The 15,684-nt window shown below is 42.5% G+C and overlaps 1 protein-coding gene across 12 annotated transcripts in view; it reads right to left on the reverse strand.

Annotated features, from left to right (window-relative positions):
• Positions 1–15,684, reverse strand: part of celf2 (cugbp, Elav-like family member 2) — a 136,535-nt gene that overhangs the window by 22,777 nt on the left and 98,074 nt on the right. For 10 of the 12 annotated variants that reach the window (XM_054766797.1, XM_054766796.1, XM_054766793.1 and 7 more), the window contains 3 exons: positions 8,481–8,529; positions 4,528–4,662; positions 146–225 (listed from right to left, as the gene is read on the reverse strand). In XM_054766797.1, coding sequence (XP_054622772.1) covers positions 146–225; positions 4,528–4,662; positions 8,481–8,529 — 264 coding nt within the window. Of the gene's footprint in view, positions 1–145; positions 226–4,167; positions 4,217–4,527; positions 4,663–8,480; positions 8,530–15,684 lie in introns of those variants that run through there. The other 2 variants (XM_054766803.1, XM_054766799.1) reach the window with 2 other exon arrangements.

Below are 15,684 nucleotides of genomic sequence, written 5' to 3' on the forward strand. Positions count from 1 at the left end.
TCATCCAGGTTGAGAGGAGCATTGCGCTTACACAACAATCCACGTGCACCTACACTGTGAGCGTCGTGCATGTGACAGCCGTCCATATGATGGAGGAATGATGAAACGGGGGGTGGCGGGTGTGAGAGAAGAGAGAGTGGCGTACCTCCATGGTCTGAGACTGGTGCATGGCTTTGATGGCATTCTGTGCCATCGCTCGGGTGGAAAACGTGACAAACGCACATCCTGTAGGGGAGGGATGGGGCAGGGCGGGGAATTGGTGGGACAGTGGGAGGGAGGGAGGAAGGGGGCGGGGCCAGAAGGGCAGGAGGGAAGAGGAGGAAAGACGAGAAAGAACAAAAACAAGACAAAAGGGTTGGACACGTTTGTCGTTATAAAAAAACCCACAAGAGACCCAAAACAGAGAACAGGACAACAGTGTTCTCGGTCGCTATAGCAACAACAGCAGGAAAACAAGCACAGTGTCATGACGAGCCCCTCCCTCTTTCCCAGTGACTCCACCTCCCCGCCATCTGAGGCGTCTGATTGGCTGGTCACTGCCTCCCTCCTCCTGGGAGCTTCTGGTAAGACAAGTGGGGCGGGACTTCCTGATTGGCTGCTAGCGAGCGTTCGGCGTCGGATTAGAGGAGATAATGAAACCCCATCAACGCGCCCCCGGACCCTCAGTTGCGGGCTAATAACACTCTAACAAACTCATCAAGCTGCGTCAGGCCTGAACACACAAACAACCACTCTTCAGACTCGAGTAGCTGGAGGCGCTAGATCGTACCCATCAACATTTGCGTTAGAAATAAGGGAAATGCTGATCTTCCACGTGAAATTCCAACAGCGCCCCCCCCCCCCCGGCTCCTCTGCCAAAGCCTGAAAGTTAAAACACGGGGAACTATTTAACAAGAGGGCAACAGGAATGAAGGCCAAAGTAAGGGAGTTTCCTGCTGGGGACGGTTGACAGGTGTGATTGTAGATGGGACGGCCTGGCGCCGGGACTTCCTGCCTGACACCCGGAGGTTGGTGATTGGCTGCTAGCGAGCGTTCGGCGTCGGATTAGGGGAGATAATGAAAGCCCATCAACGCGCACCCGCTAACAAACAAACAAACACGCTAACAAACTCATCAAGCTAGGTCTGGCTGAACTCACAAACAACAACTCTTCAGACCCGACCAGCTGGAGGCGCTAGATCATACCCGTCAATATTTGCGTTAGAAATAAGGGACATTTTTTTGAAAAATAAGGGAAATTCTCACGTGAACACCCCCTCCTCCAAAACCCCAAATGCCTACTGAAACTGCAGATTTTGTTTTTTTGGATGAAACAACTTTAGATACCTGAAACAACTCCAAGAGGAGGGCGTCGGGAAAAAAATGGGCGTTACCCACTGAAAACAGGGACGGTTGACAGGTGCGATTATAGATGGGAGGGGCCGGCGCCACCTACTGTGGACATGAAAAACGATACTAGCAGAGACGTTTCATAAGGAGGTCATTCTGTCCACCCGCCTCCAGGGGGCATGCCTTACCCCGCCTCTTTGAAAAGCATCACATGGTGAAACTGAGCTCGACCCGGTTCGTGCGACTAAATAAAGGCCGTCCCAGCGCGCCAGCTTGGTGTGAACCATGTGATTTCTTTTTTGCTAAAAATACCTCGCGGGCCGCATTCTGTCGTCGACGGCGAAGCAAACAGTCCTTTAATGAAAGTAGGCTAGCTCCCCAGGCCCGGCAGCCCGCTGGTGGTGTGATCCATATTTTATTAATAGCGGCACGGCGCCGCTCCTCTGATTGATGCCGCCATCGTTAATGGCGGCACAGCTAGCTGGGACTTTTAAAGAACCACTTCTACGTCGACCTGCTCGGAGGTGTTTATTTACTCGCCAGAACCAACCTGGAGCGGCTCCGACTCGCTGCTAAGTGCTTCATGTTAGCGCCGAGACCGCGTCTTGGCCGCCACCCCTAAAATATTGATGAGGACAAACGAGCGGTGGGCGGTGGTGGAGGGGGGAGGCGGGTAGAAATGTTGTTGGATGTCTGGGAGGACAAATTGATGCGAGAACGTCTTTGTGGGCCAGCCAGGCAGAACGTTGGTTCTAGAATCAGGGGAGAGTGGAGCACGCAGAGGAAAGCAACAAGGAAACATCCGGAACAGCTACACAACAACAACACAACAACAACACAACTGACAGGATGACACTGAAGCTGGCATGACACACAGGAAGCACAGGTGGGAGGGGCTTTGGGGGCGGGGGCATGTTGGTGGATGATGGGAGGGTCCTTCTGATTGGTGGATGACAAATATGATTACTGATTTTTTTTTAAATACTGCTTTTTATTTGCGTGGATATGAATTACAAAGTGTAGATTTTGTGTAGAAATTGCGTGTGAATGCTGAAGATGAAAGTGAAAAGTGCTTTTTTTTAAGGATGTGGAAAATTGTTGCTGCAATGAGTTGAGAAATGAGGAAAAATGTCATGCATTTCAACGGGAAATTTTCGGCTATGAAACGTAAAATCTCAGTATTTTTGGCATGTTGACAATATCCTGAATGTTTCGGCGTTGTGGTAAGAATTGTCCAGACGATATTTAATCCGTGACACGGATTCCGTGGGAATTTTGGGGATAAAAAAGTGTCACTGGAATGGTTTGAATGTGTTGCGAAATGTGGGCTGTTGCCAAGCATTTCAATGGGAATGTTTGCTCAGAAAAAAATGAAATTCTAGGAAAACAGAGAATTTATGGAATGACGACAATATTTAATGTGTGTCATGGAAAATGTAAATTCCATGAAAAGTGGGAATTTTTGGGATGCGAAAAATAGACAACCCGAATAATCCCGAGTGTTTGCTGGTCGCAATGGTTTGAATGGGTTGAGATATTTTGGAAAAATGCCATTCCAAAAAAGGGAAACTGGGAATTTTTGGACTCTGTAGCCTGAATATCCTGAATGCTTTGGTGTTGAAATGGCCTGAATGGGTTAAGAAACGTGGAAGTCGGAAGAATTCTCAAGACAAAATAGAATTTGTGTTTGGAAAATGCTAAAATTTCGCAAAATCTTTTGGGATGTGGCAAATAGCTGCTGGAATGGTTTGAGAAAAGCTGAAAAATTCCATGCATGTCAATAAGAAGTTTTGGGATGGAAAAAGTTAAATTATGAGAAAACAGAAAATAGACAACATGAATATCCTGAATGTTGAAAAATTTGCAAGTAGTAAGACTTCTTAAGACAAAATTGAAAGTAGAATGTGGAATTTTGTGAAAAGTGGGAATTTGGGGGAAAAAGCATCACTGGAATGGTTTGAATGGGTTAGAAAATTGTTTCTGGAATGGGTTGAAAAATGTGGGAAAAAATGAATGGGCTGAAAAAAGTAAAATTCTACAAAATACATAATGTTGGAATAGGTTGGAAAGTGTGGAAGTGGTAAGAATTGTCAAGATAAAACAGAATTTGTGTCATGAAAAATGTGGAATTTCGTGAAAAGTGGGAAATTTGTGGATGTGGAAAATGGTTGCTGCAATGTTTTCTTTTGTTTTTTTAATTCCATGAATTTTAATGGGACGTTTGGCCTGGAATTCTGGGAAAACTGTGAGTTTTTGGAATGTGAAAAATAGATTTCCTGAATGGGCGGAATATTGTGGTGTTGGAATGGTTTGAAAAATGTGGAAGTAGTAAGAATTCTCAAGACAATATAGAATTTGTGTTGGGAAAATGTGAAATTTCATTAAAAATGGGAATTTTAGGGATAAAATGTGTTGCTGGAATGATTTGAGAAATGGGGGGAAATTCCATGCATTTCAATGGGGAAATTTTGTAGCTGGAAAAGTGAAATTGTGGAAAACATGGGAACAACTGGAATGTGGAAAATAGATATCCCGAATGTTGCGGTGTTGGAATGGTTTGAGAAACGTGAAAGTAGTGGGAATTGTGCAAGTGGGAAGTTGTCTTATGGAAATTTTGCAAAACGTGAGAGTTTTGGGAATGGTTTGACAAATGTGGTCAATTCCACACATTTCAAAGGGAACTTTTGGACCGGAAAAGTGAAAGTCTGGGAATCTTTGGAATGTTGTTTATTGTTAAATTGCGTCAATCATCTTCAACATTCCCACAATTCCCGCTGAGCATTCCAGTTTCTTTTCAATGTGAAAAAAAATACGTGCTAAATGTAAGAAAGTTGCGACCTGTGACCCCCCCTCAGTGTGCGGAGGTGGCGACCACAGCAAGGTCAAGCTGGAAGGTCAAGCACATGTACAGGGCAGGATGGGAGGGATGGGGGGGTGGGGTGGGGAGCAGAAGAGGGGTGAGTGGGGTGGGTAGGGAAAAAAGGGGGCGGGGTGAGGGGAGAGAGGGAAAGATGCTATATAGAGCCAAAATCTTCCCAGCAGCCACAACAGCCCCAAGACGTCACTCAAAGTCCACATTGAGGAGCGGAACCTCCCCCGAGGCTCGCAAAGCTGGGAGCGCTCTGGAGGCTGTTGCGCACGCGGCCGTTCCCACCGCCGGCGTTCCGTGTGGATGCAAGTGAGCCGAGACGAACGCACCTCTGCTCAGCCCGTCGGGTCCTCGCAGGATCCGGCATTCCTCGATCTGCCCGAACGCCGAGAACATGACCCGGATGTCGTTCTCGTTGCACTTCTTAGACACCATCCCGATGAACAGCTTCCTGTCTTCCACCGCTGCAGGAAGACAACGAGAGTGGAGATGACCTTCCTGCTTTTCCAGTCTTATTCCGAGTCATTTGGATTATTTCTACTGTGGGAGGTGGCGGCTGCCAATTGCGTGAATTGAATGACACGTCCTTTTGAAAATATCCGTTTTACTGCATTTTTTTTAAAACTAAAACCATATTTTGATATTAGATTTGATATATAAATAAAATGATATTATTTCAATACATTTATATTTTGAAATGTATGAAATGTATGAAATGTTTGAAATGTATTTTACTTGATTTGTTAGAATTTAAACCATGTTTTGATGATATTTTACCTGTCATAATATTGTGGTATGATTATAATTTACTCATGTATTATATATAAATATTTTTTTAAATTTACACTTTAATTAACTTTTTAAAATGAAATACATATTTTGATATTATATTTTATGTCTAAATATATTATTTTGAATGTATTTATATTTTAATATTTATTCAATTTAGCAAAAATATATTTTACTTAATTTAAAAAAATCTAAACATATTTTGATGTTAAATATTATACATAAAAATATGATTTAGATATATTCATTTGAATATTTATTATATTTTGAAAAAATATGTATTTTTTTAAAAGAAAAACATATTTGGATGTTATATCTTACATATAAACATATTATTTTGATATAATTATATTTTAATATTGATTATATTTTGAAAAATATATATACTTTACTTAATTTAAATTATATTTATTATTATAAATTATATTTATATTATATATTTAAATATTTGTTCTGTATTTTGATATTATATTTCATGTATTACATTGTTTAGATTTATTTATATTTATTATATTTTGAAATAAAATTTTAGTTTTTAAAATATTTTTTGGGGATAGAATATTTGATATATAAATATGTTATTTTGATATATTTACATTTAAATATTTATTATATTTTGAAAACAAATTTTTAAAATTTGTATTTACTATTATTATCATTATAATTCTTGTTTATTATTATTATTTTTATTTTGAAAAATGCCTTTGCAGACACACGAGCGAGCGCGTTTTGACTTTTGGATTCATTCTCACTTTCTTGTCCCGCTTTTATTGTTGTATTTCCTGTTTCCACCTCTGTTTACTCTTTGTCCGGTGGCTGGGGGCGGAGCAACGACGCTGAGCTGAAAACACCTAACCGGAGGTCGTCAAACCAAACGCTTCCCACGCTCACGGCGCAACCAAAAATAACCGCACCACACCCGCAAGGCATACTGGGTAACTTCCTGTTGGGGAAGTGTGCGCACGCGGGCTTCCCAGCATGCCTTGCGGGTTGTGAACGAGTAGTTTTGCACGTATGTTAGTGTGTGAGAGTCTGTGTTTTGGTTGCGCCGTGAGTGAGGGAGGGGCTACTGAACTTGTCCTTCCCCACTTGAGCCCGCCCCCTCCCTGGAGGAGCCGACCACAGGTGATGGCAAGTAGCTTTGGTGGTCTTCCAGCGAGTGAAGCGTGTGTGTGTATGTGTGTGTGTGTGTGTGTGTGTGTGTGTGGTGCGTTCAATGCTAATCTAATTCATTTTTAATGAGCAAAGTGTCAGCGCTCAGAGGCAGGCGAAGGAGATAAGCGGTCTGTTGCACTCGGGGAAATCAATAGCACACTTGTTTATTTTGCTCTTAGGATTGTTTGTGTGTTTCAAAGAGAAAGCGGCGCCAAGATAAGTGCCGCTTCAAAAAGCTTGGGCTCATTTGTACAACACCCCCCCTTGCATGTGTGTGAGTTTATGCTGGGTCCATCGTGTTTGCTGCAGGAAGGAGTCAACACAAAAAAACCTCCAACCTGTCAAGAATCGTCTTGGTGGCGAGCTTGAAGGCATCTCTGCGTCGCCGGCAACTCGACTAATAAAGCTGGCGGCAGCCATTCATCACGCTAACGCAGCCTTTATTTCAAGGTCGTTATCGCTAAGTGGATGGATGCGCAGCGTGCACGCCACTCCATACTTCAGCGGCCTGCCTGCCAGCCCGCCTCGCCTTTATTGAGTCACGCCGTTGCCTTATAAAGTCATCGTCCGCCATATTTCACGCCACCGTTCCTCAATCGCTTTGTGGCCAACTGTCACTTTATTATTTTATGAGGCAGCTTTACGACCTTCCTTACCCGCCTGGACGTGCGCCGCTCGCACACACACATGCACACACACACACACAATAGGAAGTGTCAGGAAACGCAGAAAAATAATAATAATCATTAAACACAATGGATACAATAGGGCCTTTGCACACTTTGTACTTGCAGGCCCATAATAATAAGATGAGCTGCTGCGATTTTGTGGTAGGCCCATAATAACAAGATTGACTGCTGCACTTTTGTTGCAGTCCCATAATAATGGGGGCTGCTGCTTAAGATTGGATGCTGCACTTTTTGCAGGCCCATAATAATAAGACAGGGTGCTCAATTTGTTGTAGGCCCATAATAATAAGGTGGGCTGTGTCCGTTTTGTTGCAGACCCATAATAAAAAGATGGGCTGCAGCACTTTTGATGCAGGCCCATAATAACAAGGTGGGCTGCAGTGCTTTTGTTGCAGGCCCATAATAATAAGATGAGCTGCTGCGATTTTGTCGTAGGCCCATAATAACAAGATTGACTGCTGCACTTTTGTTGCAGTCCCATAATAATGTGGGCTGCTGCTTAAGATTGGATGCTGCACTTTTTGCAGGCCCATAATAATAAGATACGGTGCTGCGATTTTGTTCAGGCCCATAGTAACAAGGTTGGCTGCAGTGCTTTTGTTGCAGGCCCATAATAATAAGGTGGGCTGCTGCTTAAGATTGCATGCTGTGCTTTGCTTGCAGACCTATAATAATAATTTGGGCTGCTGTGCTTTTGTTGCAGTCCCATGATCACAAGACGAACTGCTGCAATTTTGTTGCCCGACAAAAATAAGATGGGGTGCTGCTTAAGATTGGACACTGTGCTTTGCTTGTAGGCCCATAAAAATAATATGAGCTGCTGCGATTTTGTTGCAGTTCCATAATAAAAGATGAACTGCTGTGTTTTTGTTGCAGGCCCACAATAATACGGTGGGCTGCTGCTTCAGACAGGATGCTGTGCTTTGCTTGTAGGCCTATAATAATAACAGATTATTGCATTTTTGTTGCAGGCCCATAATAAAATCCTGACACAAAGAGTGGCCAAAAAGTTAATAGGAGCAGTGTAAAGATATATAAGGCACGGAGGGAACACAGCAGGAAGCTAAATGACCAAATAATACATAAATAAGGGGCTGGGGGGTGATGCTCAGGGGCAGAGCACCATATTCTGGGCCCCTGTACAAAAGCCTCCTGTAGGCAGTTGTCTGACTAGGGCCTGACTGAAAGAGCGCTCTCTGCTGCAGCCGGCCGGCAATGCAGCCAGAGGACGCGAGGGTTGTGATGTGATCCATCAAACCACACAGGAAGGACAGGACCGTTCACCAGAACGTCCCGTCTGGTCTTCAGCAGCCATGCTTTCCTCAGCAGCGTGAAAAGGAACGCGAGGAGACGTCTGGAATGTACAATCAATTCACAGAACTTTGGAAAGAAGGTGATGTGAGGTGTGTGTGTGTGTGCGATACGAGCATCCACGGGGGGAGAGGTAGTTCATCACGAGGCTAAAATGTTCAACTTTCACTGACCTGCCTCAGACGGGCCTCAATTATTCATCACACGCTTTACATTCATACTCTTATTGTCCTCTTTTCCTGCTTCTGCTCATCACACACCAACAACACACACACACTTTCATGCAAACACACTACCGATGTGTGAGTGTGAGTGTGTGTGTGTGTGCGCGGACTCACCGTTAGACTTCTCGCTGTCTGCAGGCTTCATCTGGATGGGGTGGTGCATCTGCAACACACAACAACATCACTGCTAGCTTACGCGCCTTCTCCGCAACGTTTGCACACAACATCCACAAGATGGCGCACAGCACACGCCGAACATTCCACGTGTAGAAGGCTCCTGCCAGCAGGGGGGCACTCTTTCAGCTTGCAACACCCTGCTGGGTGGTGCCCTGTTGCTATGGCGACCGCTCACTATCAAACTAACAAAAACACGTGACAAATGTAGCAGTGTTTTGGGGGGGTTCAAAGTGTGGCACAGGGGGCCATTTGCAGCACGTGGCTGTTTTTAGCCTGTGTCTCATTCTAAAAATATCATTTAACAAAAACAACAAAAATTGAAAAATCTGCAGGAAATATTATGAAAAGTTGTCATTTTTGGTAAATAAGCTAAAACAGCAGAAATGGAAAAATCAGCAGTCATTTTATGAGAATAAAATCAAAACATTAAGAGAAAAACACTCATTCTAAGGCAAAAATATAGCAATTTTCAGAAAATAAACTGTCATTATATTATTATTAAATGAAGTCAAAATATTACACAAATGAAGTCATCATATTATGGGAATAAAGTCATAATATGACCGAAATTAAGTCATAATATTACAGGAATAAAGTCATGATAATAAAGTCATAATATTATGGGAATAAAGTAATAATATTATGGGAATGAAGTCATAATATTATGATAATAAAGTCATAATATTATGATAATAAAGTCATAATATTATGGGAATAAAGTAATAATATTATGGGAATGAAGTCATAATATTACAGGAATAAAGTCATGATAATAAAGTCATAATATTATGGGAATAAAGTAATAATATTATGGGAATGAAGTCATCATATTACAGGAATAAAGTCATCATATTTTGAGATGAAAATGTAAAATGGCAGATGTTGAATATGCGGGTAGTATCCAGTGTGGATGAGCCAATTATGACGTGTGTGTGTGTGTGTGTGTGTGTGTGTGTGTGTGCATGCGTGTTTGTTCAGATGATGTGTGATTGATGGGTTTTGATGATGGGATGTAACCCCGCCCCCGAAGGCTCCCCGCCCCATGTCCCTATCTTTTTGCCTCGCCGCCACGGCTGCTTCCTTTATGGGGGATTATGTCGCCGTTTGATCTGCGGGAAGACGGATGACAGCGATTCTCCAAATCGGGTGCTGTATCAATCCCACTCCAACACCCTGGCAGAGGGGGTGCGCGCGTGCGTGTGTGCGTGCGCGCGTGCGTGTGTGCGTTAGCCACAATGCCCGTGGGCTCCGTCACAGCGCCACAGACGGCTTTGATCTTCCAATTCTATCACACACCTTCATCCCGAACCTCCCTCATCACCCCCCCTCTCTGGACCACCTCAGCAGTCTGCCTGAGGGGGGGCGGTCTGCAGGGGCGGTGGACGAGGGACCGCCAAATTAAAAGCGTGCAGAGACACCAGCCTGTCTTGTAGACAAAATAGAAGCTCACTTGGTTTTTGCAGCTGACACCGCGGATCCCTCTTGCTACATCTTCTTCTTCTCTGGCACAACACGTGTGTATCAGGTGTGTTAGCAAGCACACTTCCCCCCCACCCCCCAATAATGTGTTTATCAGCAAAATCCAACACAAATCAATCATAATAAATCAATAAGAATCATATGAAATATATACATTATAAACTAATATGTATAGAAATATTCAACACACTTAAAAAAATAATAACTAAAATACTATTTAAATATTCATCATTTGATATGACATAAATGATAATAATAATAATACTACATAGTAAATAAAAAATAAATAGTACAACGTTATTCATTAATAGTGTAATATATATATATAGTTTAACAATGAAAAATAATATAAATGACAAAATCAAATGATCTTTCATAAAATTAATGGATAAATATGTCAAATATAAAGCGAACAGTGAAATCATAAAAATATTTTATTACTTAATAATTAAAATATGAATAAAAACTATATACACATATTTCAAACATGACATCATAATTTATAATAATTAATGCAATAATAGTTAAAAAAATAACATAAAAAAAGACAAATATGAGAGATAAACATTAAAATGATAGATAAATATTGAAACATTATAGTAATGTATAAGTAATGTATTACATAATCATGAAAATACAAATAAAAACATACATCAATATTTCAAATATTGAATAATAATGAATCAAACGATTAGAAATGTAAATAGAATAATATATAATATCATAGTACAGTCAAATAATACAGTAAATAAAGAAACCTTTGAAGTGCTGTGCATCGACAGGGGTCAAAGGTTGAAGAGCACAAATTCGGCCAAAGGAAGCCAGAAGAAGAAGAAGAAGAAGAAGAAGACGACGACGATGACGCGTGTGCCTGTGCTTTTTCTTGCGAGCGCACATGAAAAGGGGGAGAGCGCTGGCAGAGCAAAGCTGGAAGTCACGTCACTTCGCGTTAGAATCTGTCTCGCCAGTCGTCTGCGCTCACGGCGAGTGGGAGAAAAACCAAAGAAAAGAAGCCAAAAGCCACGACAGCATCTGTCAGTCACTCGTACAAAGCACACGCGCGCCCGCGTGCACATGAAAGTGTTTTACGGGCATCCCCCCCTCAGGTGTGCCTTCCCAGAGGCTTCTGGTGGAGGCGTGGACACGTGCGATCAGGCCAGCTCCGACCTGACATTGGTTACGTGCCCGGCGGGAGGTTAAGTGTTATCATGCTAGGTGTTTTCATGCTAATGTTAAGATAATTATACTAACATTTTTAGCATTTTCAGAAGTAGGCCGTTATATAGACACTTAGTGCTACTATGCTAGGTGTTAGCATGTTAACGTTAACATAATTATGCCAGGTGTTAGCACGTAATGTTAGTATGCTAACATACTAGCATATTTTGCAATTTTCAGGAATATAAACTTAAGCAGATTTAAGCGTTATCATGCTAGGTGTTTTCATGCTAATGTTAACATATTATACCAAGATTTTTAGCATTTTCAGAGGTAGGCAGTTATATAAACACTTAGCACTGTTATGCCAGGTGTTAACAAGTTCATGTTAGCATTCTTTTAAGTCACTCAAACCCTTCCATGATATGTTCTCACGGTCGAGGAAGCTGCAGTAAGTATGTACATAAAAGAAAAGTAAGGCTAATATTTGTTCTGTAAATCACAAGATGGGGGGAACGATGGAGCTTGGCGGACGTCTGTGCTCTCCGAGTGCTTTTCTAGTTAACATATAATTTAACAAGAACCCCACCCACAAAAAAAAATCTAGCCAAAATAGAAAAATTAAAAAAAGATATGAAGAGAAAAACAGTTAGTATTAATGAGAAAATGTGTAATTTTAGGAGAATAATGTTCTTCAAAAGAACAGTCAAACCTGGACAACCTCTTCCAAGTAACATCCAGCCGTGGATAACCCCTTCAAAGGAACAGCCAAACGTGCACGTAAGCGTATGCTATCCAGCCTGGCGCCATCACACACACACACACACACACACACACACACACACACACACACATGCAGTCCTGCTGCCTGTCTGGACGTGTGTGACGGCGAGCTGCTGGGTCAAAGTCACACAGATGGTCCTCACAGTCGGATGTCAGTGACCGACACACACACACACACACACACACACACACACACACACACACACATGCACACACACACGCACACACACACACTCATCCAGATTTTTTTGGATAATGTCCTTGTGTGGTCATAGAAATAAAAAGTACAGTAGTTAGCACATATCTCACGAGGCACCAAGACCGGGGGTGCTCGTGGTGCTAGCCGTAAACAAACACATTCTAACGGGACCGGACCGCCTGTGAACGCATCTTGCGGTTCCAACGCCGTACGGCAGACGGCATCTTAACTCTTAACTCTGCTTCTCGACACACCGCCTCAAACGCACCACGGCAGAAGAAGATGCAACGTTTCGGAGGCTGTAAAATGAATACATGTATTCATATTTAAAGTTCAACATATGCAATCATAAATAGGAATAATAGTAAAGAATACATACTGTACATAATAATGCATCATAATCTCAAATGATAACTACAGTTTTTTTAAGTTGAAAAAATCTGTCAAAATGCTGCTCCAAAAATAAGAAAGCATGACAGTCAATGATTGATTTTTGGGGGGAAAATATTGCATTTATTAAAAAAAATCTATAATAACCACCTAAATACAGTATATGCATCTAGATATATAATACATAGATATAAATGTATAAAGCAAAATACAAATCAAAATGTATAAGAACCTCAAATTATAACAACATTTTTTAAAGTTGGAAAAATCTGCAAAAAATGCTGCTCTTAAAATAAGAATCAAAATCAAGTATTTCATTTTTTTTTTAGAAAATATCGCATGTATTTGCGTTTTATAGATTATATATAAATATATACATATATATAGTACCTGGCATAACGTAAACCTCCTTTTACGTAAATTCCACTGAACGTAAAGAATTGATGTCAGGTTTTTGCATCGTACTACGGAAGAAATTCCATAGAACGTAAAGCGTCAAGTCTGTGCAAGTTCAGAAATTCGATTTGTTTAGCGCTTGGTGACGCCTTCTGATGCTTCACGCTCTCATTGGCTGATTATCGGGGCACCGCCTACGCCCTCATCTCATTGGCTGACTTATCCAGCGGCTACGTGAGTTTGTGTGAGAGACAGGCTTCTCCCTTCCTCATCGCAGTCGCGCTGAAACTAGTTGATTGGTTTTTTTCACTTTTATTCTTTTCCAGTAATCTTATTTATTATCTTATTTTATATTGGAATGTTACTCTACTATGTTTATACTAACATTTTCTTATATTTTCCCACCATATTTGGTGAACTTTGAATATTTTGAAGTGCCAAAGATGTGAGTTTGGGAAGATCTTGGAACGGATTAGACTATTTACATGTATTTTACGCTTCGTATAACATCAAATCCCTAACATAAAGGTTCTTGGAACGGATTATTTACGTTGTAGGGGCGTCTACTGTATATGTATATATATACATATATACACAATAAAATAAAAATAATAAAATTCATGATATAAAATCAATTTCAATGAAATAAATATTGAAATAAAATAATAAATATTAAATCTGTAACAAAAACACCTGCTCCAAAAATAATAATAATGCATCACAATCAATGATTGACCTCATCAAGAGTGGATTTTTGGAAAATATTGCATTTTTTTTCATATTTTTCTCATCATATTTTTTTTCTATAGAAAAAAAATCCATAATAAAAGCTATATATTTTTAATAACAAAAAAGCGTGCCCACAGTAAATATTGTGAGTCCCAGAAGCGGAACAGCACGGCCCAGCTGGAAGTGTTGCATTTGACACGTGGTGTGTGTGTTCCTGGGGGGCGTGGCCATGACCGTAATCGCTAATGGAGTCTAACCCAAACACGCTCCAGCAGCAGAAACCCAGAAAACTCTTCAACGTTTGTGGAATCCATCAGGGGCACACAGAAAAAACGCGTCCTGGTGGTCCCCCGGCGGGAAAAGGCAAACGTCTCCGCCCATTTGGACGCCTCGATGCGAAGCAGGCGTGACTTTGAGCAAACAAACTTCCAAATCTAAATTGTCCTTTACAATAACTTAGCTCACATTAGCTCACATTAGCTCACATTAGCTCACATTAGCTCACATTAGCGCCGTGTCAGTGAGCGCACTTGGCAATTAACCTCACACGCACACACACACGCACACACACGCGCACACGCGCGCACACGCACGCACACGCACACGCACACACCGAGGTGTGTTACGTAGTCAGCGTGCACGGACCAACAATTGAATCAATAGGCTTCCACGCTGCCGCCCTCACAGGAGGTTAGGAAGCTCATTTGCAACGTTCATATTTCTTGCTTTAAATAAAAGCAAACGCACACACACACGCGCACACCGGGGGTGGGGGGCAGGGGTGCTAAGGGGGGCTGACTGACGAGGTTTGCTTTGCTTGAGCGTGTTTACGACGGCGTTTGGCTTTCACTCCAGCAATTAAAGCCGTTAATTGAATTGATTCCGATAATGAGGCCGCGTAACGACACCGCTGCGGGAATGCCGCCGCGTGTGAGCGAGACGGGCGGGCGGGGGGAGTGCACGCGCACGTGGCCGAGGGGCCGGCGTGCCGTGTCAATGGCCCCCGGGCGGGAAAGGATGGATGTTTGATGCCGCTTGATGACGCCGCGCTTGTCCTTCCGCTTTGCGCGCCCGCGGGCGTGAGAAGGCGGGCGTCAGGTGACCTGTCAATCTTCTGATGTGGCGGCGGCGTACGTCTCAAAGGATATCATTTCGCACTTCACTGAAAACGATCATTTCACTTAAGAGCGACTCGTCTGCCGACTGGATATGACCGATGAAAAAAGAAAGCGTTTTGCCGCCTTTAAAGTTTAACCTTGCTCGCCGCCGCCGCTTTGATGGGCGGCTGTGATGTGCCGCCGGCCGCACGCTGCCTTCGCATCCTGGCGACGCGCTAATGATCCCACCAAAGGTACCGGACCTGCGTGTGCGTGCATGTGAGGTCTGCTTGAGCGTGTAATGAGCGCCGCGCTTCTTATCACGCTCTGATCGCAACCCCCCCCCCCCCCCCCCCGAGAGGCCGCCAATCAAAGGCCTTTCATCCTCGTTTGGGAGGACAAAGGAGGACGCGTCCTACGTCCCTCTCGCCCTTCCCTTCATGCCGAGTCGGGCCCGAGGGCGCCCGAGGAGGTGGGTGGGGCGGGGGGGGGGGGCGCCATTTAGACATCTGTCAGCCGCTAATGAAAGAGTTCAATTTAGCGGAACCCCCCCCCCCCAAAAAAAAACCTCGTGCACCGTGGTATCGTCGCTCCAGATAACAAAATAATGTTTTATTGAATAATAATAATCATCATCATTGCATTGTAAATAACACACTGTCATACGAAGATTTAAGCATTTCAAATATATATTATATACTCATTATATACTTATATAGTATTATATACTCGTGTTAAACATGATCAAATACGACTGATAGATACATATTTAAAATATTCAACCATCAAATGTACATCATAAACATTTAAAACAGTCATAACAATCTCCTTCTCAATACAGATAAGACCAAAGAGAAACCGCTCATGCTGACTCAAAGGATGAGCATATCCTAAGTAACCTAAGGAAACT

This window comes from Dunckerocampus dactyliophorus, chromosome 2 (assembly GCF_027744805.1).
Source record: "Dunckerocampus dactyliophorus isolate RoL2022-P2 chromosome 2, RoL_Ddac_1.1, whole genome shotgun sequence".
Classification (NCBI taxonomy): Eukaryota; Metazoa; Chordata; class Actinopteri; order Syngnathiformes; family Syngnathidae; genus Dunckerocampus; species Dunckerocampus dactyliophorus.